This window comes from Alnus glutinosa, chromosome 4 (assembly GCF_958979055.1).
Source record: "Alnus glutinosa chromosome 4, dhAlnGlut1.1, whole genome shotgun sequence".
In the NCBI taxonomy this organism is placed as follows: Eukaryota; Viridiplantae; Streptophyta; class Magnoliopsida; order Fagales; family Betulaceae; genus Alnus; species Alnus glutinosa.
Genome location: NC_084889.1, coordinates 8306588 through 8332373, shown reverse-complemented (window position 1 = coordinate 8332373; position 25786 = coordinate 8306588). Strand labels below are relative to the sequence as shown.

The 25786-nt window shown below is 36.9% G+C and overlaps 1 protein-coding gene across 1 annotated transcript; it reads right to left on the bottom strand.

Moving 5' to 3' along the window:
* Window positions 1-6662: 6662 nt before the first annotated feature.
* LOC133867210 (uncharacterized) lies at window positions 6663-24870 on the bottom strand. The gene is made up of 11 exons (XM_062303923.1): window positions 24315-24870; window positions 23899-24215; window positions 22297-22374; window positions 22055-22157; window positions 18783-18871; window positions 17520-17631; window positions 16589-16642; window positions 16455-16503; window positions 12388-12488; window positions 7287-7399; window positions 6663-7182 (listed from the first exon to the last, which is right to left on the bottom strand). The coding sequence occupies exons 1-11, from the start codon at window positions 24684-24686 to the stop codon at window positions 6846-6848; spliced, it is 1725 nt and encodes a 574-aa protein (XP_062159907.1). The 5' UTR covers window positions 24687-24870; the 3' UTR covers window positions 6663-6845.
* Between the last annotated feature and the right edge of the window lie 916 nt (window positions 24871-25786).

The window sequence follows — 25786 nt, the reverse complement described above, 5'->3', positions numbered from 1 at the left end:
ACCCCCTTGACAAAAATAGAGGTGGCCAGCCACCCCATGGTGGCGAAGGGGTTCTTTTTTTTTTTTTTTTTTTTTTTTTTTTTTTTTTTTCAATTTTATTTTTATTTTTTTTTTATTTTTAATTATTTTTTAAAGATTTTTATTTTTTCTTTTATATAATGCCACATATCAACCTCAGCCGTTGACAGGTGGTGAGCTGTTAAAATTTGGATGGAAAGTCTAACAGAAGTACTTAATGGGTTTTTATCCCTAACTCAGATACCACCTATATATGATACAAATAAAAACTCAGATATTAAATTTTAAAAAAAAATGTTTAAAACTCAAGTACTATTATTCCAAGTTGTAAGAGGGGCCAAAACTTAAAAAGGAACTATTTGGCAAACACTAATTGGTATTCAACAGTCTCGTTTAGAATGTTTAATGATTCATATAATAGTTGTGAGAATTTTTGAAAAAGCCATAGGCCTCCAAGGCATAACGTACGTAGGTCCGCCCCTCGGAGAGCACAAGAGGTGTTTGATACAATTTATCTTATATATTTTAAATATAAAAAGCATGTGTTTTTAATCATTTCTGAGTTTCACAAGATAATTAAATGAGATTTTTTTTCATATTTTACCAGCTGATCACTTTTATCTATGTAACCTAAATTTTTTTTATTTTTTTATTTTTAATTATTATTTTTATTTTCTTGCTAGACATAATGATTCCTGGGATCAATACTCAAATCGATGTAGTAGGCAGTTTTGCTTGTATGCACGGTTCACATTTGGCAGCCTGCTAATCACACCACTCACCAAATTGAAATGGTTGAATGAAGAATGGGGGAGGCCTACAACATCATATAGCTACATAGCTAGATATACTGAATAATTACGATCTTGAAATTTGTATGAAAGCATTAACACTAGTTGAGTTCGGGCACTATGAATGGAACTGAAAAAAAACCAAAAAAAAATAAAAAATAAAAAATAAAAACATTTTGAGTGCACCTAGATATTCATTAAGTGTTAAATTGCTATCAATTTTTCTCTTTACGGCCGGTTATGATCTCTATCTTACCAGATGGACAACTTACATGTGCCAATGATGGTATCAAAGTGATCTCTACAGGAGGTAGCATTAATGACCAACCTGGCTCTTTCGACTCAATCGATCACTTGACATTAAGTTGCCCATTCTTCTTTTTTTGGGTTATTTTATATATGGAGGGTTTGACTATCCACATGTCCCTATTTGAATTTTTATGGATTGATTGATTGATAAACTAATTATATAAGGAAATTGGGGGCTACCGGAAGGTCTGGGTTTATTGATGAGCCTCAATGTGCTTCTATTTAAATTTCCGTTAATAAGGAAGATGAGGGGCTATTGAAAGGCCTGGTTAGTTACCAACGGATCTCGAAGACCCATATGCCAGAAAGCTCAACAGAGCCAAGAATACTTGGACCTATGAGTCATCGTAGGTTTGTTGGCCTACGATCCAACTACATTGTCAAGATTTAAATACACCTTAACTTAAGTATAGTGCTTAGCAGCTGTTTCTCCTTCTGCCAGCTTAGTTAACAGCTTGTCCATGACATGCATCCATTTCCGATATTATGAGGAAATTGAATCTCAACGTCAATATAACAACATATTGGTGAGAATCCTTACAACCCTAATTAAAGGAGAAATGCATGGACAATGGCCTATATAAAGGAGACAAGGGCACTCACCCAAGTATGCCTTTTTCATCCTAGTCAAATTCTGCCTAATTTTCCTCTAACCCTAATTTCTCTCTCGTAAATATCCTCTCTGACTGACTGACAGTGTAAAGAGATTACTGCAGTTCACCACACCAACAATATAAATGAAGTAGAACTTGCATAGATATAATATGCCTGTGCTTGTTTGCTTGGGGTGATCTTTTTTACTTTTATTTTCGTGGTTCTTTTTTAGGCAAGCCAAGTGAATAGTAATGCTGCTTGTGGTTGAGTACAGTACTGTCTTCTCTTTTGGTGGCCAGAATTACTATTCCCAACTCATCCAAAAGAACATAGTACTGGTAATGAACAAGGTGACGATCGAAGATGTTTGTTAATTCATCCATCACCACCTTGATAGGACGTTCTTCCTTTAGGCTTAAATGTAGAACAAACCCCACTCTTCCCTTTTTCTTTTCTTTTCTTCTTCTTCTCTCCCCCTCTCCAAACAAAAGAAGTGAAACAAAAAAATTGGGAAATATAAGAAACGGAGACAAGGTTTCCAAAACAAAGCGTAGCAAAAATCTTTTGGGAGGTGAATTAAGATGGATATGCAATTTTTGACACGATCCGTAAATTCAACACAAAATTAACGGGTTAGAGTTGAATGTTTGATTTGTTTAATTAAAAAAATCATATTAGGGTTGACCTGTAATATAGTTTTATACCCATATTTTAATATGACTCAAACCTGACACACGAACGAATTGCCACCCGAAAGTGAATTGAAGATGATGCACCTTAGTAGTACAAAAAAAAAGCCTCATTATATTGTAAGGGTGGTGGGGTTTGCTTTGGCAAAGCAGAAATAGTGTGAATCAAGCATGTGGGAGGGGTGTTTGGGGCGGTTTGTGGGACTGCAGGAGGTTGTGCTACTCCGTCCCACATACATTAATGTATTATTACAACATTTTCAACTCTCCTCATAATATCCACATCTTTGCGTTTTTTAAACAACAAAAAAACCTTCTAGATTGAAGGAGAGAGAAGAAGGGTAGGGTTGAAAATAATTAATAAGCTTGATGATGACTTAAAAAACAAAGTTCAAGAGAGACATGTTGATAGATAGAATGAGGCTTAACCGAGGTCGATTATGACATGTCTCCTCACACAACCCAAGTTGTCTCCTTTTTCTTAATTTCTTATATATATATATATTTTGGCTTTCTTAGGCCTCACCTCAATGATCTAGAGACATAGATGGATTCATGATTGCTTGTGGGGTTTATTCCTTTTGTCTGTTCTTCTTCCTATTTCTGTATTCTTTAATTAACTTAGGACAAATTTAATAATCTCTTTCAGTACTATGCTACTTCTCTCTAAATTTATTTTCTTTCTTTCTTTCTTTCTTTTTATAGTTAATTAGAAAGTTTACTTTTATTCCTATTTTATATATATATATATATATATATATATATATATATATATATATATATATATATATATATATATATATATATATATATATATATATATATATGTATGTACCCTTGTTACTTTGTTTGAAAAAAGCTGGATAACATGGAGATTGGTACTTTAGATAGGAGTAGCTAGAAAAAGGGCTAGTTATTTATTGATCATGATCAACTGTATATCCAAATATTTTATTTAGTAAATTAATTTATATATTTAGTTTTCAACAGGTAAAGAATTGTATCATTAGGTGAAGATAGCGTCAAGATATCAATAACTTTTCAAGTGTGCCATGAAGAAAATGGAATGCTTAAATTATTTGATACGACAATTATATTCAAGACATTCCCATTGTGGAAGTTTAGAACATAAACAAGTGGAAACCACGCTATAAAAGAAAATTCATTAATTTTATGTGAAAAAACTCCTCTAAAAGGGAAAAATATGATCGAACGCACATAGGAATAAACTTAATTGGTGTTATGGGTGCACGTGTGAGTCTTAAGTCTAACGTTGAATAAAAAATAAACAAACTGAATAGTTAATATACATAAGTGGACTCAAAAATAAACCTCTCTCCTAAGCCTTACCCTTAATGTGCTTTCCTCTTTCACCATCTATTTGTTCTCTATTTTACATTTTCCTCTAGTTTTTTTTTCTCTTGCATGCCTCTCCACCATGGATGGAACTAGAATTTTAGGTATAAGAGGTACAACTTAAAAAAAAAAATTCTTGGGAGGTACAAAATTAAGTTTGGAAGGTCTATCTCATATATATAAAGGTATTTTTAAAATTTTTGGATGATTACTTTGAAGCTTGGGGGCAGCTTCAATGTGGTTCCTCCCCAGCTCTCCACCACCTTCAACGGTTTCCTCTCCATCCTTTGGTTGCCCCTACGTCCACGCGCCACTGTGGCACTCGTGGGCTGAATGCATCGACCCCCCCTTTTGTTATCTTGCGGAAGATCTTGGCCTCCTCTAACCATGCGCCTCTAGATATCTACAAGTAGTGCCCCTTTGGCATATGGAGCCTTCTACAGCTAGATCCAGGCCAGTCTATATACTGCCCTTGTGTTATTATCTTTCAACTCTTGTAGGGGACCCCATTTCTGATTGTTCAACTTTTCTTGATCTCATCAGCTCCTTCAAAAGCTGCCCAGAACTCCACACATAGGGCCCCTAGAATCAGTTATGCTGGAAACATTCCTTTTCACTTGCTCCACCGGGAAGACATTATACTCTTTTGTCGATCTGATTCTGTTTTTGTTTTCTTATTTCCCTGAATTTCTTATTGTTATGGTTAGTATGTACTATTCTATTTTGCTTGTACACATGATTATATGTTCTTTGTTTCATTTCATCTATTTAAAAATAAATAAATAAATTCTAAATTTCGTAACTAAATTCGGGGGTGAGTTATTAAAATTTTAATTGAATGGTCTATATTTTTCTATCTCAAAAGTATAATTCCATAAAAATGCAATAAATTAAAGAAAAACAAAAGATCTTGTAGATCTGATACATGTAAATAAAACAATTTGAACCTAGCCCTTGAGAGTACTGATCCAACTACGTACTCTTAACCAGCTCTTTTTTTTTCTTTTTCCTTTTGATTTTCTTGGCATTTTTTTTTTCCCTTTTTATGTGACATTTTCTAAATGATGTGGCATTTTTCAAATGATTCGACGAAATTAATTAGTGCTTGATTCTGATTCAATGATATATACATGTATCGATAAATCATTAGCTTTGATGTCAACAACTCCATGAGCAGCTAAATCATTCATAAGATAGTCATAAGTCCACGTGTCACAGTTCTCCATTAAAAAGCATAACGATGTTTGTACAGAATGAGTAATTTGATAAATTTAAATCATATGGAGTGTGTTGAAAAAAGAAAGAGTTAAACCCCAAAGAGTCAAAGACCATTACATTAATTTTCCCTTAATCTTAAAATTCAAATAACTAATGGTCAATTAAATCTAATTGTTGGATCAAACTTATAGACATCCTACTATACTATCCATATTAAATCACTAGATTGTGTTGACAATCATACAAAATTTAATGATCATGATCTAATTGCTCCTCACTCTAATCCAAACTTCTATCTATGCATTCTTCCAACACTATAGGACACTCGTTATATCAAATACCATAATTTGTGGTTTTTCTTAAATATTTAAGAATTCTATATATGACATGCCGATGAATATAACTAAGATTACAAGTATATCTACTCATTTTACCAACTGCAAAGCAATATTAGGTCTAATGCATGTCATTGCTTGCATTAGAAAACCAATAACTTAACATATTTCAATTGATCATCTACAACTCTATTTGTATTAGGATAAAATTTCATATATATATCAAAAGGTGTAATTATTGCCTTACAATCAAAATGATTAGATCATTTAAGTATTTAATCAATATAATGATACTAGGCGAATAACCCCAAAGGTTTAGTTCAAGTAGTAAGGGTCTTGTTCTTAGTTAGATTTCCATCAAGTTTAAGGTTTGAATACCCTTGGGTGCAAACAATTCTTTGGGACCAACCCGCCGACAAAGCCAAAGTATTACCTGATCCGTGTGGAGTAGGCACTCTGTACAGGTCCAAGATTTACCCGACATAAGTGGATACACGAAGTGAACCTGCCTTAAAGGGGTTCCTTGTTAAAAAAAAAAATGATATTGGGCGAATATTATATCTTTGTTATTTATTATGATTCTAATACCTAGAATTACATAAATACTACGCAAATATTTTATATCAAAATAGAAAGACAAAAATATTATATCTCAATACTTTCACCATCAATACAAAAACTCGATATGTCATCAACAAATAAGCATATAATAACATCCTGATTTCTATGAAACTTGCTATAGACACTTATCATATTCGTATATCATAAAACTATTTGCAAACAAAGCTTTATCAAATTTTTCATGCCATTATTTCGGAGCTTATTTACGATCATAGAAGACTTAACTAATTTAGACTTTATTCTCTTATTCAGACCTAACACATCCCTCGGATTGTTATATATAAATTTATTCATCAAAACGCTTAAAAATACAATTTTCACTATAGTATCAAATGCATAGACCAAGCTCAAAATCATATACACAGTGGGGCGCTACTTGTTAGATTTTACAGTCATCTTTAGATTCCGGCTGCAGACCTACGTGCCTGTTTAAATTCTACAGAATCACCATCTGACCAAGGAAAAGCATTCTAAGAGAACACCATGAAACAAGTAAACCAGGTACCTAAGATTTATGTTGACTCTTTTATGTTATACCCAATAGGTCAATAGGTATTCTTGAAGTAAATAATAAAACATAAAAATAAAATAAAAAAGAAGCTAAAATAATAGTGCCAAATACACACAAAAAGACGAAAGCTGCTCAAGTTGAATTTGAGTAGAAATAAAAGCTATAGCCTTACAATCGTCTAAAACTAAACCAAGGAAAGTGACAGATCAATAATCCATGGTTGCATGAACGAAGTTATTAAACACTTTTGGATAGGAAAGCAACAATCACACAAACAGAGGTGTCATTAGGACTGTCTCTTTCCAAGATTGATTAAACCACTATTCATGAACACCAAATACGAAGTAAAGAGGACTGAAAAGGGAATATAATACTATGAACTGCAAACATACAAGCCCAAGGGCTAAAGGAAGTTTCTTTGAAAGTTTCCTGAAGAAAACCTGGAAGCTAAACCCTCCATGCTTTCTGGATCCAACTTTATATTTTTTCTCCCAGCTGTCAAGTCCTTCTCACGATCCCAAGGCTTCCAAGGATGTTGCCCCACCCACTCTTCTTTCTCTGGCTGCTGCTTGGATTTTTTCTTCGAACGGCCTACAGCCTCTTCCTGGTGCTTCTTTAACAATGACTTCGATCGTTTTTCTTTATTGTATTTATCCACCAACTCTGCCTCTGAATTTTTCCCTTTGTTTTGCTCTTGATTTGAAGCAAGTGCGGAAGCCTCATTATATGCTTCTAAATAACTGTCATGGTAAAATAAATGAATTACAAAATCCCTTAAAATAAACAGGAGAGAGAGAGAGAGTTGACCGCCAAGGCATTCTCAAAACTAGAAAGTGAAACATACTTCGTTTTTGCCTTCTGGGCTCTATCTGAAGGGGTATCCGTCCAAACACTAGCATCACCGCGTCCTTCTTTTGAGCTCCTGCTAAATTGTCTTGACTGCATAGTCACGCCGGGCTGAAAAGAAAAGGCAGTAGGAGGCTATGACTTGGTAAACAACATAAAAGGCATTTAGAGTTTCAGGGACCATGGAAAGTGAAACGCTTCAGGGTGTTTCACACAAAGTAGACTTAGTGCACAAGCATCATAAAATAAAATATATATATATATATATATATATATATTTTTATAAGTAATAAATTTTATAAAAATAAATGAAGTAATTATAAAATAAAAAGAAAAACTAATTTATAATCACTGATTTTTTGTATTTTTTATATTTTAAGAATGAAAAAAAAAAAATAAAGACTGACAGATTAGAGCAATGAGAGAGAGAGAGAGAGAGAGAGAGAAGGGCCAGGGGGAATTGGTGTGTATGTGGGGGGTGTGGGGAAGAAGAGGTCCTGAAAGAAAGTTGGGATAAAGTCAGTTGAATATACAGAATTAACATCAATTTTTTAGCAGATCTTTTCAAGAGAGAGAAGCTCTCCCTCAATTTTTTTGTAGGCCATGCTTCTTCCGCTCCCCCCTATCCTTTGCGTAGTGCCATGGTTCCCTTCATCCCTGACACTAACCGAGTTCGTCCCCCCCCCCCCCCCCCCCCCCCCGGGTCCCCAAGCAAGTGGCAAAACTGCCTTCTGCGGTCCCTTTCCACGGCCGTGCCGAGAATCCAATTGGACTGGGCCACTGGCTTACTTCTAGAGAACCCTCCCCACTGTCTCTATTCCCTCTTGGATTTGGCCAGTGGTCAGGGCCCACGGCATTATTGATAGGCTTTCTTTGTATCCCTCATGAATGGCCTTTCTAATATTTTCGTATCTAAAATTCTTGCTAAAAAAAAAAAAGTTTGGTGTAGTTATTAAAATTTTAATTTCTTTTTATTTAAATGAAAAGATCACCACAAAGGATCCCGTTATTAATAGTAAAGACAAGTATATTGTGCACGATATGATAGACGTTAAATTATCATATATAGTGACAATTATAATAGTTATGACTTTGTTTTTCTTTTGCAGTTTCCCTTTGTGGAAATAACAGCTCACCTTAAGGATGAATTCCATTTCCCCATTCTTCTAGATTGTGGCATTATGCAGGGTGGCAAAAGATATTTTAAGTTTGAGAATATGTGACGGAAGGCTTTGTGGCCAAGGTGAGACAATGGTGGACCTTATTGGAAGAGATGAGTTGGAGGCAAAAGTCAAAAGCTCTATGGCTAAAAGAGGGTGACAAATGCACGAAAATTTTCCATCGAGTGGCCAACACAAATAGGAGAAACAACTTCATTGAGCCGTTGTTGGTTAATGGTTCAATTTCTTCCGATCAAACTGAAATCAGAGATCACATTGTGAACTTCTATGACAAACTGATTATTGAACAATTCTATTGGCGGCCCAAGCTAGATGGCCTTGCTTTTGACTCCATTGATGAGGAGGAGGACTCTTGACTAGAGAGACCATTTGAGGAGAGTGAGGTCCTTGAGGTGGTGAAAGGTATTAACAGTGAAATGGCACCCGGCTCTGATGGTTTGACTATGTCTTTCTTCCAAGTTTGTTGGGATGTGATCAAAGCATATATTATGGGGGTGTTCCATGATTTTCATGCTAGAAGTAAGTTTGAAAAAAGCCCCACTTTCATTGCTCTCACTCCAAAGAAATCTGGGGCTATTGATGTTAAGGACTTTCGTTCTATCAGTCTTGTGAGCATAGTTTACAAGATTAATGCAGAAGTCTTAGCCATTAGGTTGAGTGAGGTTGTGGAGAAGATTATTTTGAAGCCCCATCATGCGTTTGTAAGATGTATGAAAATCCTTGACCCCGTGCTTATTGCAAATGAATGTCTGGATAGTAAGATTAGATCTGGTGAGCCAGGGGTGCTTTGCAAATTGGATATTGAGAAGGCTTATGATCATGTCAATTGGGAGTTCTTATTATATATATTTTTTTTAATAAGTAATAAAGGTTTTATTAAAAAAGTGCAAGGCGCTTCTAAATACACAGAAATTATACACATGAACTACCAAAGCAAAGTTCTTATTATATTTGTTGAGGTCCGGCTTTGAGTAGCAATTGCGCTCATGGATAGCGCATTGTATTTCTTCAGTGCACTTTTCCCTTTTTCAGAATGGCAATTCATCCAATTTCTTCAGTAGTTCCTGTGGACTAAGGCAGGGAGATCGCTTCTCACATTTGTTGTTTATTGCCCTTTTTTTGAGTCGTCAAAATATCATTAAAAGTGAAAAGTGTTACTCAGGTACACAGGGAGTATACAAAAGAAACACCTAGCTAAGAGAAAAAAGAACAAAAAAATCATGAAAACTAAGCACACAGGGAGCTACAAATGCAACTGTCCAAGTATAAGAGTTAAAAAAAAAAAAAAAAAAAAAAAAAAAAAAAAAAAAATTGACTCAAGAATTTAGAATGCTTGATTAATTTCGATGTTAGGGGTGTGGGTTCCAATAGGGTTAGAGGCAAGAAGTTGGGGATTTGATGTAACTTTTCTACTGTCTTTTGGGTTTTTCAGGTGTTCTTCTTTTTTTGTTTTTCTTTTGTTTTGGTGTCTTTTTTGTATACTACATGTATGCTTAGGGGCGCCTTTTACGCTTTTCTAATGCAATTTGTTTACCTATAAAAAAAAACATCATCTCGCAGTCCTCAAAACTTCTATCATTTTTTTCCCTCCAAAGACACCTACAACCGTCAATGGTGGCCTTTTATCAGGCTTTTATGTGGGGTCAAGGTACTTTGGTGTGCTTAACATGTCCCATATTTTGTTTGCGGATGACACATTGATTTTTTGTGGGGCCATTTCTGACCACCTTCATTATCCGTGTGCCTTATTTTTATACTGTGAAGTTGTTTCCAGTTAAAAATTAATCTGGCTAAATCGGAATTGGTTCCTATGGGCAATGTCAATAATGTTGATGGTTTGGCCAATATTCTGGGATGTGGGTTTTTCTTTGCCTTTGAAGCATCTTGGTCTTCCATTGGGAGTCTCATCAAGGCCAAAGCTATTTGGAATGGTGTTATTGAGAAGATAGAGCGTCATTTGGTTGGCTGGAAGAGGATGTACTTGTCTAACAATGGTAGTATTACCTTGATCAAAAGCACCTTATCCAATATGCCTACGCATTTCATGTCGGGTGTTGCCCACTGTATAGAGAAGTTACAACAAGATTTCTTATAGGGTGGGCTAAGTGAAGAATCCAAATTTCACCTAGTAAGCTAGTGCAAGATTTATTCTCCGATGTCTGAGGGAGTTAGGGGTCCGGAACTTCTTGTTTAATCGTGCTCTTTTAGAGAAGTGGCTTTGTCGCTATATGCATTAGAGAGAGACTTTGTGGGGATTCGTAGTGGATTCTAAATATGGCAGCTCATGGGGTGGATGGTGTTTTAATGAGGTTCATGGGTCATATAGGGTGAGGCTTGGGAAAATTTGGAGGGGAGTTTTCAAATCATATCAGATTTGGTAGGAAATGACACCAAGATTAGATTATGGCATGACCTATGGCGTGGGGATCAAGCCCTAAAGGAAGCTTTTTAATTAATTGTACTCCATTAGATTAAGACGAGGAGGTAAATACAAGCTCTGTTGAGCCCCCTCCAAAAGAGGGTTGTTCGACGTAAGATCTTTGTACAATGTCCTTGTTCCTCATGATGACACTCACTTCCCTTGGAAGAGTTTTCGGCAGAATAAGGTCCACTTGAGAGCGGCCTTCTTTGCTTGGTTGAACGCCCTTGGGAAGATCCTCATAATAGATAACCTACGAAAGCAGCATGTCATTGTGGTAGATTAGTGCTGTATGTATAAGAAGTGGAAGTCTGTGGATCATCTTCTTCTTTATTGTGAGGTTGTCAATGCCTTATGGAGTGTTATTTTCAATCGAGTTGGGCTAACTTGGGTTTTGCCTAGACGAGTAGTGGACTTATTTGCTTGTTAGAGAGGGATATTTGGCAGACATCAGATTGTAGCAATGTAGAAGATGATACTATCTTGCCTTTTGTAGTGTCTTTGGCGGGAAAGAAATGATAAATGTTTTGAGGACCAGCAGTGGAACTGAAGTCTTTCTTTTTCAATACTCTTTGCCTCTGGACAACTGCTTCAGACTTTGCTAATGTGATTGGTTTTCTTGATTTATCATTTTTATCTTTCTAGATAGGTGTTTCTCTTGTATACTTTTAGTGTACCTAGGTTCTGCTTTTTGCGCTTTTTAATGACATTTCGATTACTTAAAAAAAAAAAAAAATGATTTCAACACCTTTAATTCCCTATGTGCCTATATTGGTAGGTAGGTGGCATAGTTTATTTAGCAAAGAATACTGTATCTACAGATGTGACAACTAACTTCTCCAGGCACTGACTTCCCCAAGCTCCAAAGTCTGATTACTAGAGGCTTGAGCATGCTTATCCAAGTAGAAGAACATCTCTTTGAATCCATGTTAAAGTAAATTTTCCTCCGTGTTTGTATTTTCTTAAAACACTCGTAATTGGGAATGACCAATGCAATATTCATGAGTATATTTTGTCCATATGAATATTAGCAAAAAAAAAAAAAAAATCAACTAAAATTTTGAACAGGAAGTAGCTGATGTAAAGAAGAATAGACAGAAAACAAAAACAAAAAAAAATGCAGAATAGATGGAGTACAACTCCTTTCTAGCCTAAAACAAAATCACAAGTACTTATCAATGTATCCCATCAAAATTTTATTATAACAATCCACAATTGCAATCCTCTCCCTTACTAATTTTATTTTTTTACATAAAAGAAAAGAGTTACTTAAAATATTTAAATTTTACCCTGAGGCAAATTTGATTATGGCACAAAAGAATCAAGTTTATGCACAAGAAAGTATCAATTCCTAAAGCCTCCTAAGTGAAAAGCACAGGATCATAATTCCTCGCTGGTGAGTGTGACACATACAGGAGGTTCCAAGTTCCAAGAAATAATGACAAAAGTGAAATTAATTAATTTATATATAATAAATGATAATTGAATGATGGTCTTACTTTTCTTTCAGGAGGTAGTGTTGTCATCCATTCATCTCTTTTAGGTTCCACCTTAACATCCATGTCTACTAACAGCTCATCATCACCCTCCATAGATATACCTGCAAACACAACAGCTTTCTTGCAGTCAGATTAGTGAATAAATTTTCAAGTCATAAGTTGTTAATACCCACTAAAGAAAGATAAAAACAATACAATGTAAAATAAATATTTATTTTTTGATAAGTGTTAAATCACCACTTATCCCAAAAGCTTAAGCTAATAGGAAAGGGTAAACTTAATTATTTAATCAATATATTAATATTCTCCCTCACGTGTGGGCTCAAACTTCTCTTTAATAGGTGAGGCCCAAAACGTTAATAGTCTCTTTTGCAATCTACTGCCTTAGGGAAGCTAAAAAGACCGCCCACAAGGGAACCTTAACCTGCCAAATACTCTTCCAAGGGAAAGGAGTGTCATTGTTACAAGTAAGTACAATGAAGGAGTTAACAAAGAACCCTTTTCTGGAGGGGGACCACCAAAGCTTGTCTTCACCATCCCATCCTGAGTACAATAAATTGAAGAACAAGGCAAAAACATCAACCTCCCAATCACGAATCACTCTAACAAAGCTTACATTCTACTAATTGGAGTCATCGGAAAACTCCAAGTGAGTTGCTACTGAAGCATCCTTTGCACAGGCAATACCATATAAATCTGGAAAGGCTTCCTTTATGGCATTGTTCCCACACCACAAATTACGCCAGCATCAAACCTTGGCGCCATCTCCCACCTTAAACCTAGCATGACTTGAAAACATCCCCCACCCCTCCTGATATTCTTCTAAACCCCTAACCCATACGAACCAAGAGGCTCATTAGAACACCACCCACCCCACGAACTGCCAAATTTAGAGTCTACCACAACTCTTCACCACACCTCTATATCATGCACATAGTGCCAAAGCCATTGTCCCAAAAGAGCACGGTTGTTCCACACTAGCACAATGAAAGAAGTATCCAATGACTTCTCAAACTTAAGAAGAATGTGATACAGTGTGTACTCCCATTAAGGCCGGTCAATCGGGTGTTGGAAAATTGAGCACCATTAACGAGCCTTGCTAAGGAAATGGCTACTGAGTAGGCTATTTTTTTGTGGTGAAAAGTGGCGTAAGTTGAGATTTATTATTGGGGTGAAGTATGGGGCAATTGCAATAAATGGATATCTAATGTAGTAAGGGAGTTTGGGCACTGGCAGATGGATCGAGTTTATGGGAAGACATCAGATGATCAGGATTGGTTGTGATATGTTTCTCTGGTTCTATCAAATTTGTGGCCTGCAATGCTACATAGAGTTTTGGCATAACATGTGGTCTGGTGATTCTTTTTTACACATGTTTCCTGATTTGTTCATCTTCGCTGTGAAGGAGGCTTCTGTTGCTTCATATCTAGGAAGCTCCAAGGAAGGGGGAATACAGTATCGGAATCCTAGGTTTGTGCAAATCATTGCAAGATTCGAATTGAATCAGTTCTGTTTTTTTTTTATTATTATTATTCTTTTTTTCTCATGTATTCCAATTTCCTTTTAGAAGAGGTGAAGATGGGGGGACATCTTGGAGGTTAGAACAGTATGGAAAGTTTGATGTTAGTCTTAACATGGAGCCTCAAGAGGTCTACTGGTGCTGGGTTCCTTGGAAAAGGATATGGATTGCAAAGGTCCCAAAAAGTTGCACTTTTTTTTTTTTGTCTGGACACTCTGTATGTGTAAGGTCAGTGATGAATCAGTTGAATTTTCTTCTTCATTGTTCAGTGGCACAAGAGCTTTGGTCATTGGTTATTCTCTCTTGTGGGAGTTGAATGGGTGTGCCAAGGCCAGTAGTTGAGTTGCTTGCTCTATGGCTAGGGAAACTTGGTCACTATAAGAGTAATAGAATCATTAATGCTATTTCATTATATCTAAGGTTGACAAATCAGAGAAAAAGGATTGGCCAGTCTTTCAAAGAGGGTTGAGCTTTCTTGGGTTTCGATTGTGCCTATTCTTGAGATCATACATGATTGGAAAACTGCTTTAGGCAATTCTTGAGAATAACTGCTTTATGGGTTTCGATTGTGTCTACATCTTAACATTTTTTCGACCTTCTGAACTTCGGTTTGTAACTTTTAGGAGCTACTCTTGTACACTCGTGTCCTTCTGCATTCCCTCTAATCTACATATTTATTGTTTACTAATAAAAAGAAATTCTCGAACTTAGGGATCCATCAATCTCCCAAAAAAACACATAATACTCTACCATACTCCAACAGTATTAGAACAAAGCCATAGTAGAGCCATTTGGTCCCAAAGCTTTGTACCGCCCATATCTCTCAAGGCTATTGCCACCTCCTCTCGCTCAAAGTCTCTCCAACCATCTTTTATCTTTCATGTTAAGGAAGGAGAAATGTGACCCATCAACCCGAGGTCTCCATTCATCAGTTGCTTTGTAGATGGCCTCTCTCTTTTCCGTAAAAAGTGTCCCATATCTCCAAATTGCCAATTCCCACTCGCCAGCCAGGGAAAGAACTCAGTTTTATTCACTTTCCTTCGGCCAGATGGTTCTAGATTTCTGCCTCAAATAACTTTCCTCAATTCAGCTGACCTCTCCAACTCATATTTCAAATCCTCCCTCTCTCCGTTCCAGAGTGATCCCTCTCCCCTCCTTCAAATCTGTCCCCCATAATCTATCCAACACTCTACCCTTCCTAACCCCCGCATGTTTCCAAACACCTCCTTGTTCCAAGTTTCAAATCATCTTTCAAGGCTTTAAACTTCTTAGTTATTACGTAAGTAGTCAAGCCTTGAAAACTATAACTACACCAAACCTTCACTTGTTTAATATGCTCTGGTAAAATAGAATGACATAGGTCAAAGAACTTGGACTCTAAATCTGATGTAGGAGAGCAGCAGTAGCAAGTCTTAAAGTTGGTTATTTCTTGGAAGTTTTAGGTTACAAAAATATGGAAATAGTTGAGTGTTCAGGTCGGAAGATGGAATCTTGACGGATTTTGCTGTTGGAAACAAGAGTAAAAAGTTGCAGGATTTTCCATGAGGTGTTTTGGGCTTTGGGGCTGCTAGGGTTTGGGTTTTAAGGTCTAAAAGGGCTAGGATATATGTAGCATTTAAGGTTCATTTATAGTGTCACAAAAGGCTATAGTTTGGGGATCAATTACAAACAGGAAAGAGAAGCAATAAGGGTACGTTCTAGCATTGTAAACCTTAATCCGAGTAGTGCCGCAGGCCTGTTTTTGTTGGTTTGGGACCTTTCGGCTCCTAGATGATGGTTGGGTGGTTTAGGGTTTTATTATCTGGAATTTAGGGTTTCCACTGACACTAGCATAAACACATCTCGCCTCTAAAGGGAAGAATAAACTAGACGTTTCAAGGTGAGTACTTTAGCATCTATATTGGATACTCCATCCATCCCAAAATAATTGTCTTACTTTTCCTTTTTCGGGCATCCCTAAATAAGTATCCTCACTGATTTTTTTTTTTTTAAAAAAAAGTCTGTATCCACCTGGAATATAAAGTAGAAGGCATTTTAAAAAAGATTACTAGATATATTCCATTTCCTTAAAATATGTGTCATTTTGAGCCAAAACATCTAATTTTGTCGGAAGAAGTACAAGTTTTCCTCACAATTTAGTGAATTTTTTTTCCTGTAACAATTTGAGAGATAATAGTTTCAAACACTTTTGTCACATCTACGGGTCATCTATTTTGTACCTTAACCAATTTGATCAACAAGAGTTTGATATTAGCATTCCAAGAGATCAATAATTAACTGTGTATATCAGCATTTCCCTCAAGCTAATTTGCACAAGCACAATACTACTTGGAATATTTTATCAGGGGTCAATTTTTTGCCCAAATTGGATTAAATTAATATGCTTTATCCATGAAAATAACAATAGGATGAAGTCTTATCATTGAATCGTTAAGAGAGAAAATAAAAACATTCTACTAAGATGCAGCCGATAGGACACGACCACACCCTTTCAACTAGTCATTATACACACACACAGAGTGAGAGAGAGAGATCGAAAAAGGCTAACCTTGAGATCTTCTCCACTGTGCAGCCTCACGCATTACTTTCAACTCAGCCTAAAGGAGCAAAAAGAATTAATGTTACTTTGGATGTAACTTCCTTAACTTATAGATAGACCGCTACTTCAGTGAATGTATATACCTTAAATTTCTCCTGTTCTTCCTTAAGTATAATTTTCTCATCCAGCAGTTTCCTCTACAACAGACAGATAGGTTAGAAAGAAACGCCAATGTCAAACTGAACATATCTGTTGTGAAGATGCCAAGGCACAACTATAATCACCATAGGAATAGACCAACTACAGTCCTTTACACACACACACACACACACAAAAAGACCAACTACAGTCCTTATAGTTGCATTTAACAGTCTATCCAGAGAACAAGAAACAGGAACTACTTCAAAGGAATGGAACGGGGAGTTGATGTGATTCTTAGGCCAATGAGCCACAACTGGCATGTTCGTGCTCATGCGTCCCACAGACACTAAACTGTTTTTAGCTTTTCCAGTGAGTTGCATCCATTGATTAGGACTGTGTTTGAAATATAATATTACAGTCTGCCTCTCAAAATGTCATTCATAAAAGTATTTGATTATGATCTGTCTGTTAGAAATCAATTAGCCAAGCATTTTACTCTTGAGTCATTTACTAGAATAAATGGATTATAGAAAAGCTAACAACAACCAGGTGCTATACAAAACTTTGATTCCAATAAGGAAATTTGGGATAACTGGAAATGGTGACCATCTTTTGTTTTATTACGCTTCAGTTGGACAAGACATATTTGTTTATATTAAAAGTGAAATTTAACAATCTCTTTTTGCTTGTCCCTTCAAGCCATAATATGCTCGGAGATTAAAATTTAGTCTCCCCATTTATAATTAACTAGTGACCACAAATCACATGCAACAGGACAATTAAAATCCAAATATACTTAATTTATGCCCAAATTAACTGTATCAGAACTTCGAGAATGAAATGAAGAAAGCATCAGAGTAACAGAAAAAGCGACTGCACAAATACAAGCATTTTAAATGTTTACATCTTAACCATGTTGCATAAGAAACGCACCTTATCTGGATCTTGCAATTCTTTAAAAGCTTTATTCAATTTAATAAATGCTTGATGAGCCTGAGGATGAGGGCATTTATCTGGGTGCACTAAAAGAGACAACTTCCAGTACCTGAATCAATACCATGTCCATCATTAGACAAAAATAAATAATTACATAATGCACAAGCTCACCAGTTTGCAAACATATAAAGATCAACGAAAATTCTAACAACAAAGAACCTAGATCCATCTGTTAAGATGGTGATTGCAGCTTCAGGGTACTTGTCTCCATATCTTAGCTTTCATCAGCCAATTTTATTTTTTTTTTCAACCTAAAATAAAGTTTTAATCAAATAAGACCACTGCAACATGTATTTGAATGTCTCTTAAAAATTAATTAGTAGATTTGATGAATGTTTTTAGCTTCCCTAAGGCAGTAGATTGCAAAAGAGACTATTAACTACTTTCTTCTTCGCTGTAGGACCTACACGCTGAGGTCTTTCTCCTTTAGCCTAGTGGTTACTTGTTGGGTACCCCCAAGACATCTCCTCCTCAGAGACGCTTATTTTCCAGCTCTTAAGGTGCTAGGGATATATGGTAGACAGCATCTTCAAGCCTTTGGTAACAAATAATATTTTGAAACAATCTCATGCTGGATCTCAGCTTTCAAAGGTTTTGGCATGCCTCTCCTTTATTACTACAGACTGGCTAACTATTTCCACTGGTTCCCCCAAAAAAAACACCCTATTAGTAACCTTTTGTAAGACTCCGATCCCATATTGAGAAGATGAGAACAGCCAACATTGAGTGGGTGGTTTATAAAGACACTCATGGGTGCTAAATCCTACATTGCTTATTCACTAGGTGAAACTAGGCTTTACAAGTGATTCTAAGTAAGTTCCAAACTGACTAGTCTTTTTGGGGTAATAGCACAAATGTGGCTAGCGCTTTTCCTGGGTCATTACACCTTTCCCTTCTTCCTCCCCCAGTGTAGTTAAGCCAAGCATCAAAATATGCTTGCTGGGGTAATGCTACATGCAGGCATCTTATGGGTATCTAGCACAGGAAGAATAATTTGTTGAAGGGGGAGAACATTATTCATCAGACAATAAAATAACTCCTCAGCCAAAAACAAAAACAAAACAAAAAAATTAAAAGAAACCATCATACCCAACTTCCAAATTTGCATCCCATACATACAATGAAAAACTAAAGTTCATAACCGATGCATAGAACATGTTAAGATCCATTATTTGAGAGATAAAAAATTAGGATACTTACCTTTTTTTTACGTTATCAACGGACATATTCCGGTTCACTCCTACAACATCATATGGACAATCAGCCTCAACCCCCATGATTCTGGTGACCTGATGAAATAAATGTAACTAGTTTATGAGCAATTGCACTCACATGTAACAATTAGCAAATCTTGGAAAAATTGTTATGATCAACAGACAAGATACACGTGAACCTCATATCACCTATAGCCATTATTTTTAATACATTTTTTTTTTTTTTTGGAGAAGTCAAGAGATTTTATATAATAGAACTTAACAGTAAGTCCTTAGTTGCCATGCCTAATTCAAAAGCACAAGTGAAGTGTGAGGAAGAAGAAATAGAAGAAGGAATGAGAGAAAAAAAGGAGTTTATGATGACTGAACAGCATCATCATGACCCTAAGATAAAGTTATACAACATACATAAAAAAATCCAATTTTTTTCTTTTAAGTAATTCAAATTAATTAAAAACACAGAGGGGCACAACCATAGTATACAAGAAGTATAGAAGAGAACCCCTTATAGAATAGAAAAAGATGAACAAAACTCCAAAAATTCATAAATAAAAACAGACAATCTAAACAACACTACTATCCATGTATACAAAGATTGGAACAGCCTCTTCTTTAACTCTAACATCACCATCTCACAATCTTCAAAGCTCCTTGCGTTCCATTTTATCCAAATATGCAAACATAAAGGAGCCAAACTCCACAATTCCAAAACCTTACGTTGTCCCAATGGCCCCCTCTAACTCACCAACAAATCTCTCACCCTTCGAGGCATAACCCATACAACCCCAAACAACTGAAAAAGTGAGCTCCATAGTTCTCTTGCCACCTTACAATGAAGAAGATGATGATCAATAGACTCCACATTTTTCTTACACATACAGCATCAATCCACCACAATAACATGCCTCTTTCGTAGATTATCTAAAGTTAAAGTTTTTCGTAAAGCTGTTGTCCATACAAAGAACGCCACTCTCGAAGGAGCCTTAACTTTCCAAATACTCTTCCATGGAAAGAGGGAATTCACCGGAGTAGATAACACCTGATAGTAAGACTTCACTTCGAATGATTTCCTTTTAGAAGTAATCCAGCTCATTTTATCCTCACTTTCTTGCCTTACTCTTTGGGAATACAACCACCAAAGAAAGAGTAATTCTACACGTATATTAAGTATCCATCAAGTGTCCATCAAAAAATGAGGTGGCTTTTAAAATCACCATTTGATCAAAATCATCATTTGATCAATCACACGCACAATAATGATTTTAAAAGCCGCCTCATTTTTTTATGAACACTTGATTGACAATGTATATATAAAATTACTCCCAAAGAAATCAAAGACCACTTCCACCTCCCAATCATGCACGGGTCTTGTAAAGCAAATATTCCAATAAATGTTCCCATTCCGGAACTGCATATGATCTGCCACCCACACATCCTTACAACGAGCAATAGAGATAATTTTAGAAAAGAGAATTTCAAAGGTTGCTCCCCACACCATAAATCATGCCAAAACCGCACCATAGATTCATCTCCCACCTCATACCTCACAAAATTAGAAAATCTTCCCACCATCTCCAAAATTATCTTGCACAGTTAGAAAATTTCTCTTCATACTTCCCTCAACACTATACTAGTAAAAAGCACATGCACAGCAAGTGTTCACAGGGTGACATCAAACATCAGTTTGTGACGCCAAAGCAAATTTATATTTTTGTCATCCTTAACATTTTATGCATCTACTTCTAGAAAAGAAAAAGAGGCCATTTTCACAAAGGCGGATGAAAACAGAGCTACATCAATAAACTCATGGCCTTAGAGCATTCATAACAGCTTCCTTAAAATGGGTCTGGTCCCTAAGTTTTAGGGAAAATTTCAAAAAAGTTACAAAAACCCCTCAACAACAGCTTTCCTAAAATTTTCGTTTCCCTGAGAAGTGAATAGTGCGTCCCAATGCATTGGGAAGCACTATTCACTTTCCATTCAATTGTTTATTCACAAAATATATCATCTCTCTCCTACTTTATCTTCTTTTTCCTACTTTTAATTAAAGTAAAAGTAAAAAAATAATATTTTAATGATATAGGAAAAATGAAGGGAAGCTTCTGTAAAATGTTTTTTGATAGGGAAGTAAATAGTAGTTTTGTTCCCTATATTTTGAAAAAATGGTTGGGAAGCTGCTGGGAATGCTCTTATACCCAGGCATTGACTTTACAAGAAACAATATTATCTTAAACTTTTGATTCTAAATATTAGGACTACAACAATATCACTTGCAATAACAATATCGAAAGAGAATACTAGACCAAATGAAAGACATAAAGACAAATGAAACCCATTCTATGTCCCACTCTAAAATTTTAGGACATCAATCCAATAAAAAGGGGAAAAGAAATTTAAGAAACATAAAAAATAATAAAATAAAATAAAACTATTATATTCTCTCTTTTTCTTCTAAGAAACCAAAATCATAGCATGCCTTTGTATTATGTGTATAAACCATTAGAACCCAGAAGAATAGAATAGGAAAAATTACATTGACCTCTCTTGAGGTTTCACGAAATACATATATTCCTTCCTTGCTTATTTGTGAAAAAATAAGCTTAGATAATCCATAACTCCAACTGGTTGGTAGCAAGCTCCCTTAAATAATTTAAGCCCCCAGCAATTAGTACAATCATCACTAAGCAACAATTGAATTTGCAATGGCAAAAACATCATTTACACATTTTAATCAAGTCTTAGTTTTTATTTTAAAATCAGCGAAAGATTTCATTAGTTTAATTTATGGTGATACAATTTAAGAGGTTAGTGTCTAATTCAAATCAAGGGAGACATGGCAAAGAGGTCAATGCAATTTTCCCAATAGAATAATATTTTAGATTTGGAGAGAAAGGAATGCTGAAAGCTTCAATGATTGCGAAAAGACGAGATCAGATCTATAGATTTGTATTCTTAAACCCCTATTTGAGTGGATCTCTTCTAACGCCTTTCTTCATGTTTCTTTGCAGATTTTTGTACTCTTTTTTCCCGTTCCTGATTTGCTGGATGTTTTCCTCTTGTATGCTTAATATGTACTTGGGTTGTGCCCCTTGCACTTTTAATGAGTTTAGTTTCCAAAAGAATAATATTTCTTGATTACAACAACCCATTGCGAAAACTAGGTACAAAGCAACTATATCACATGAAAAAGAAAAGGAGGTGGACAAGAAAAGAAAGTTAAAATTTGATCAATATGCAAAGGGAATAGGATTAGAATACCTCTTCAAATCGCTCTGCCTCATTTGCTGATGCAGCCTCAGCAACCAAAGCAGGCGGTGGAGGTCCTATAAAAATCTCAGTATCTTCCTCCAACTCAGCTTCCCTGAAAAAATTTGTCTGAGACTGTTGTGACAAGTCATCTCCACTGACATTACATATTTCACAATTATATATCACCAAAAATCCCTAACTATACCCTCAAATAAATCTAAAGCATCTGTTGAAATTTTTCCAGGAAATACCTGAGCTCAGCCTGCGCTTCTGTTAATTTCGCTGCAGCTGCAAGCAACTCAGCCGATGGCATCTCAGGGCCAATTATTCTGCAGCAAGAAGCAAGCAAGAGCAATAAAATTAAATATTTTTTAACAAATCATAGATGATTGTCAACAAATATATATTCTTTTTTTGGTTAGTAACATATGTATTCCACATCTCAGTACCAGCTTGGAGCTTTATATCATGTTATAAATTATGTTCAAGTTTAAAGTCCAGAAGTTTTATGATTAAAATGTCTTTACACCAAATTTCAACTTAGGGAGTTCAAGCTTCTAAAAGCTTCATGCGTGTTTACAAAAGGATTGGAGATGCTCAAGCAAGTCATATCAGCTCACCCAGATCTAATGAAACCTCCGTATGCTCACTTTCTTGGTTTATCCTGGAAAGTTTTGAAATGATTTACAAAAGCATGCAGTGTGTGATGTATAGCAGATGTACCTGGTAAAGAAAATGTAAAAAAATTACCACTGTCAAATTTTTTTTTTTTCTTTCTCTTAGGCTGGTTATTAAATGCAATATATGCTAGCGCCAACCACTATACACATTGTGTCACAACACCTATCAGAAGAAGAAAGTCTTTTAAAAAAAATATATATTGGCAAGTTACACAACATCTAGCAAGTTTAATACCAACAACCACACTCTCCACCCTGTTCCAACAGGGGGAGGAGATGCCATTTGAGCCAAAGCTCATCCGCCATCCGAGAAAGAAGTGTGGGGTATGGATGACAGATTCCAAAAGTTACTCGCGAAGCAGCCTCCAAGATATCAGATCCACTAAAGGATCACCTAAAGGGGGCCACAAGAAACTCATAAACTCCAACTCATGAGGAATTCAGATAAAATTGACATTCCATGTAGGATGTTAAGGTGTACTCCCAATTCAAGCACCAAACATGTAAATTCTCCCTGAATCAGACCACAGGAGTTTTTTATTTTTTTTAATGCACTTGACCACCTTTATCAGAACTTCAAAGGCACAATATAGAGGGGATGTCGGTAAGAATAAATTGAATCACGGTAATCCCTGATTCTTGTTACCTTTCCTTTTTCTGGTTGAATATTTCTTCTCTTTCCCTTTTTGCTTTTAATAAATTGAGTTATCAACAAATATTATTAAAATATTTGTAAAGGATAAAAAATTTATTTCTCCAGAGTTCATGTACTTCTGTTGGCAACCTGTCTGACAATTAAATTCGCTTATCGTGTGTTCCTAATTCAGACATTGTATTGTACTCATACCCACTATCCCTTTCTGTTTGTCACAACATCTAACAAAAATATAAACAGTGTAGCTACCTAACTACTAATAAATGTAGTCCAGAAACTGTACATTTAGCACTTCATTTAGAAACTCTCTCTTCTATTTTACTAGTAACATAAGACAAACTTTTAACACTGAGAAAAAAAAAATGCTGAATGCAGAGAACAGCACGCATGGGTATAATTCTAAATCTTCCACAAGTTGGTTGTTTCTCATTAAAATGCACAAGAACCTTCAATGACTCATTCACTGGTCCAAATTTGCGATCCTTTAGAATAAATCACATAGCAAGGTATATCATTACCTTCTTCTAGGAGCAGTAGCATCATCCTCTGGACATGGCCCTGCCACATTACTCTCATCCATCACTTGTCCGCATTCCACATCCCCATTTGCCGGCACAGAAGGATCGTTTTGTTGTTCTTTGGGTTCTATATGAGCGTGAATCAAAGGTCCTACAACTTCCAAACTCGGACGAGCATTTGAAGTTAGTAAAAACACTCTATCACCACTCTCCTTGAGCCCCAATGAAATGAAGAGCTTCTTTACATGCTTCATCAGAGACCTCTCAGATACACCCTTTATGTCAACAGCTTGCCCACCGTCAACCATTTGCAGAAGCTGTGTATCACAAACAACGATCAATACGAAACCGGCAAATGTATTTAACTTTGCTTAAATTCTAGTCCTATCAAATTTAGCCACCAAAAAAATAGAAACCTGAATCAGATCATTGCCAACACCAGGAAATTCTCTCAACAAGTCTAGCACAACCGCTTCGGGCTCGGCCTGAACCTGCTCCGAATCAGTCTCATCGCTCGACGAACCGGATTCGGACTCGGAAACTCTACTCTTCTTTCCGTCTCTTCTAGATTTCCTTCTCTTTCTCTCTCTCTCCTTTCTTCGTTTCTCTCTCCTCCTCTCTTTCTCTCTCCTCGACTCTTTATCGTCGCTTCTCTGCCGGTGCCGGCGCCGCCTCTTTGAGGAGTCTTCGTCGGAGCTCGATGGAGACAACGTCGATGATGAAGTCTCTGTGTCGTCTATGTGCTTTTTTGTCTTCCTTCTCTTATTCTTCTTCGACTTATCGCCCATTTTGGGACGCTCCTACGATTTGCAGAATCGAACTCTTTTCTGTGTGAATTAACCTCCAATTTTTGTGATATTGTTGCGGTTGATGAATATATCGGGTCAGGTGGTTACGGGTCAATTGGATTTATGTGAACTGACAGTGGGGGCTTGGGCTGCTTGGTTTAGCGGCACGTTCCCGACCCGACCGGAACCAAAAATCCTTTTTTTTTTCGACAAGATATTGGAGGCTTTTCTTTGAATCTTGATTAGTAGATTCCTCTCGACCCGGCCTCCAACTCGCCGTTCTACCGTTTTCATCGATGCTCTAGCTCCCGTAGTTATCGGCCGTTTCTCCTTAGAGAATAACTTCTATTCGGTGGTGACAAAAACCACCACCTTTTTGCCCACCAATAGCCAGTTGACATATCAGCATGAAACAAAAAAAAACACAAAAATAAAAGTGTAGGGAAAAACACCAGATCATTCTCTTTATTCACTCTTTTAGTCTTTAGAAAAAAGAAAAAAAAACCAAAAATCCTCCTCCCAGCCACTGCCCCACGCGGCCACGCCGGACCTCGAGCTCGGCGGCAACTCCACGGCTGGATCGACGACTCCATGGCGTCCGAACTCGAAGGAGAAGACGAACGTGGTGGGTAGTCCTTGTACGGGAAGGAGAAGACGAACTTCTTGGACCCAAAGTTGGCCGGGGATGGCCGCGCGGCTACCCCCGGTCCATGGGGCGGCCGCGCGGCCATCCCCGGGGTCTGGGGGTGGCCTTCGGGCCAACCCTAGATCCATCTAGGGCTGGCCCGATGGCCACCCTTGGCCCTGCGCGGCCACCCCCGACCACTGGGGGGTGGCCGCGCAGCTATCCCCGGTCCTTGGGGAGGCCGCGCGGCCACCCCTGAGGTTTGGGGTTGGCCCGAACCTGGGGGTGGCCTTCGAGCCAACCATTCCGTCGGCCGGGTGGACATCGATCCATAGGAGGAGCAGCGTTCGGTGGCGTGTTCCGACTCGGGAGTTGGCGGCGTGTTCCGGCTTGGGCGGTCGGTGGCGTGTTTCGACTCGGAAGTTGGCGTCGTGTTCCGGCCTGGGCGGTGCTGGCAGCGGGTCCATTACGGGCG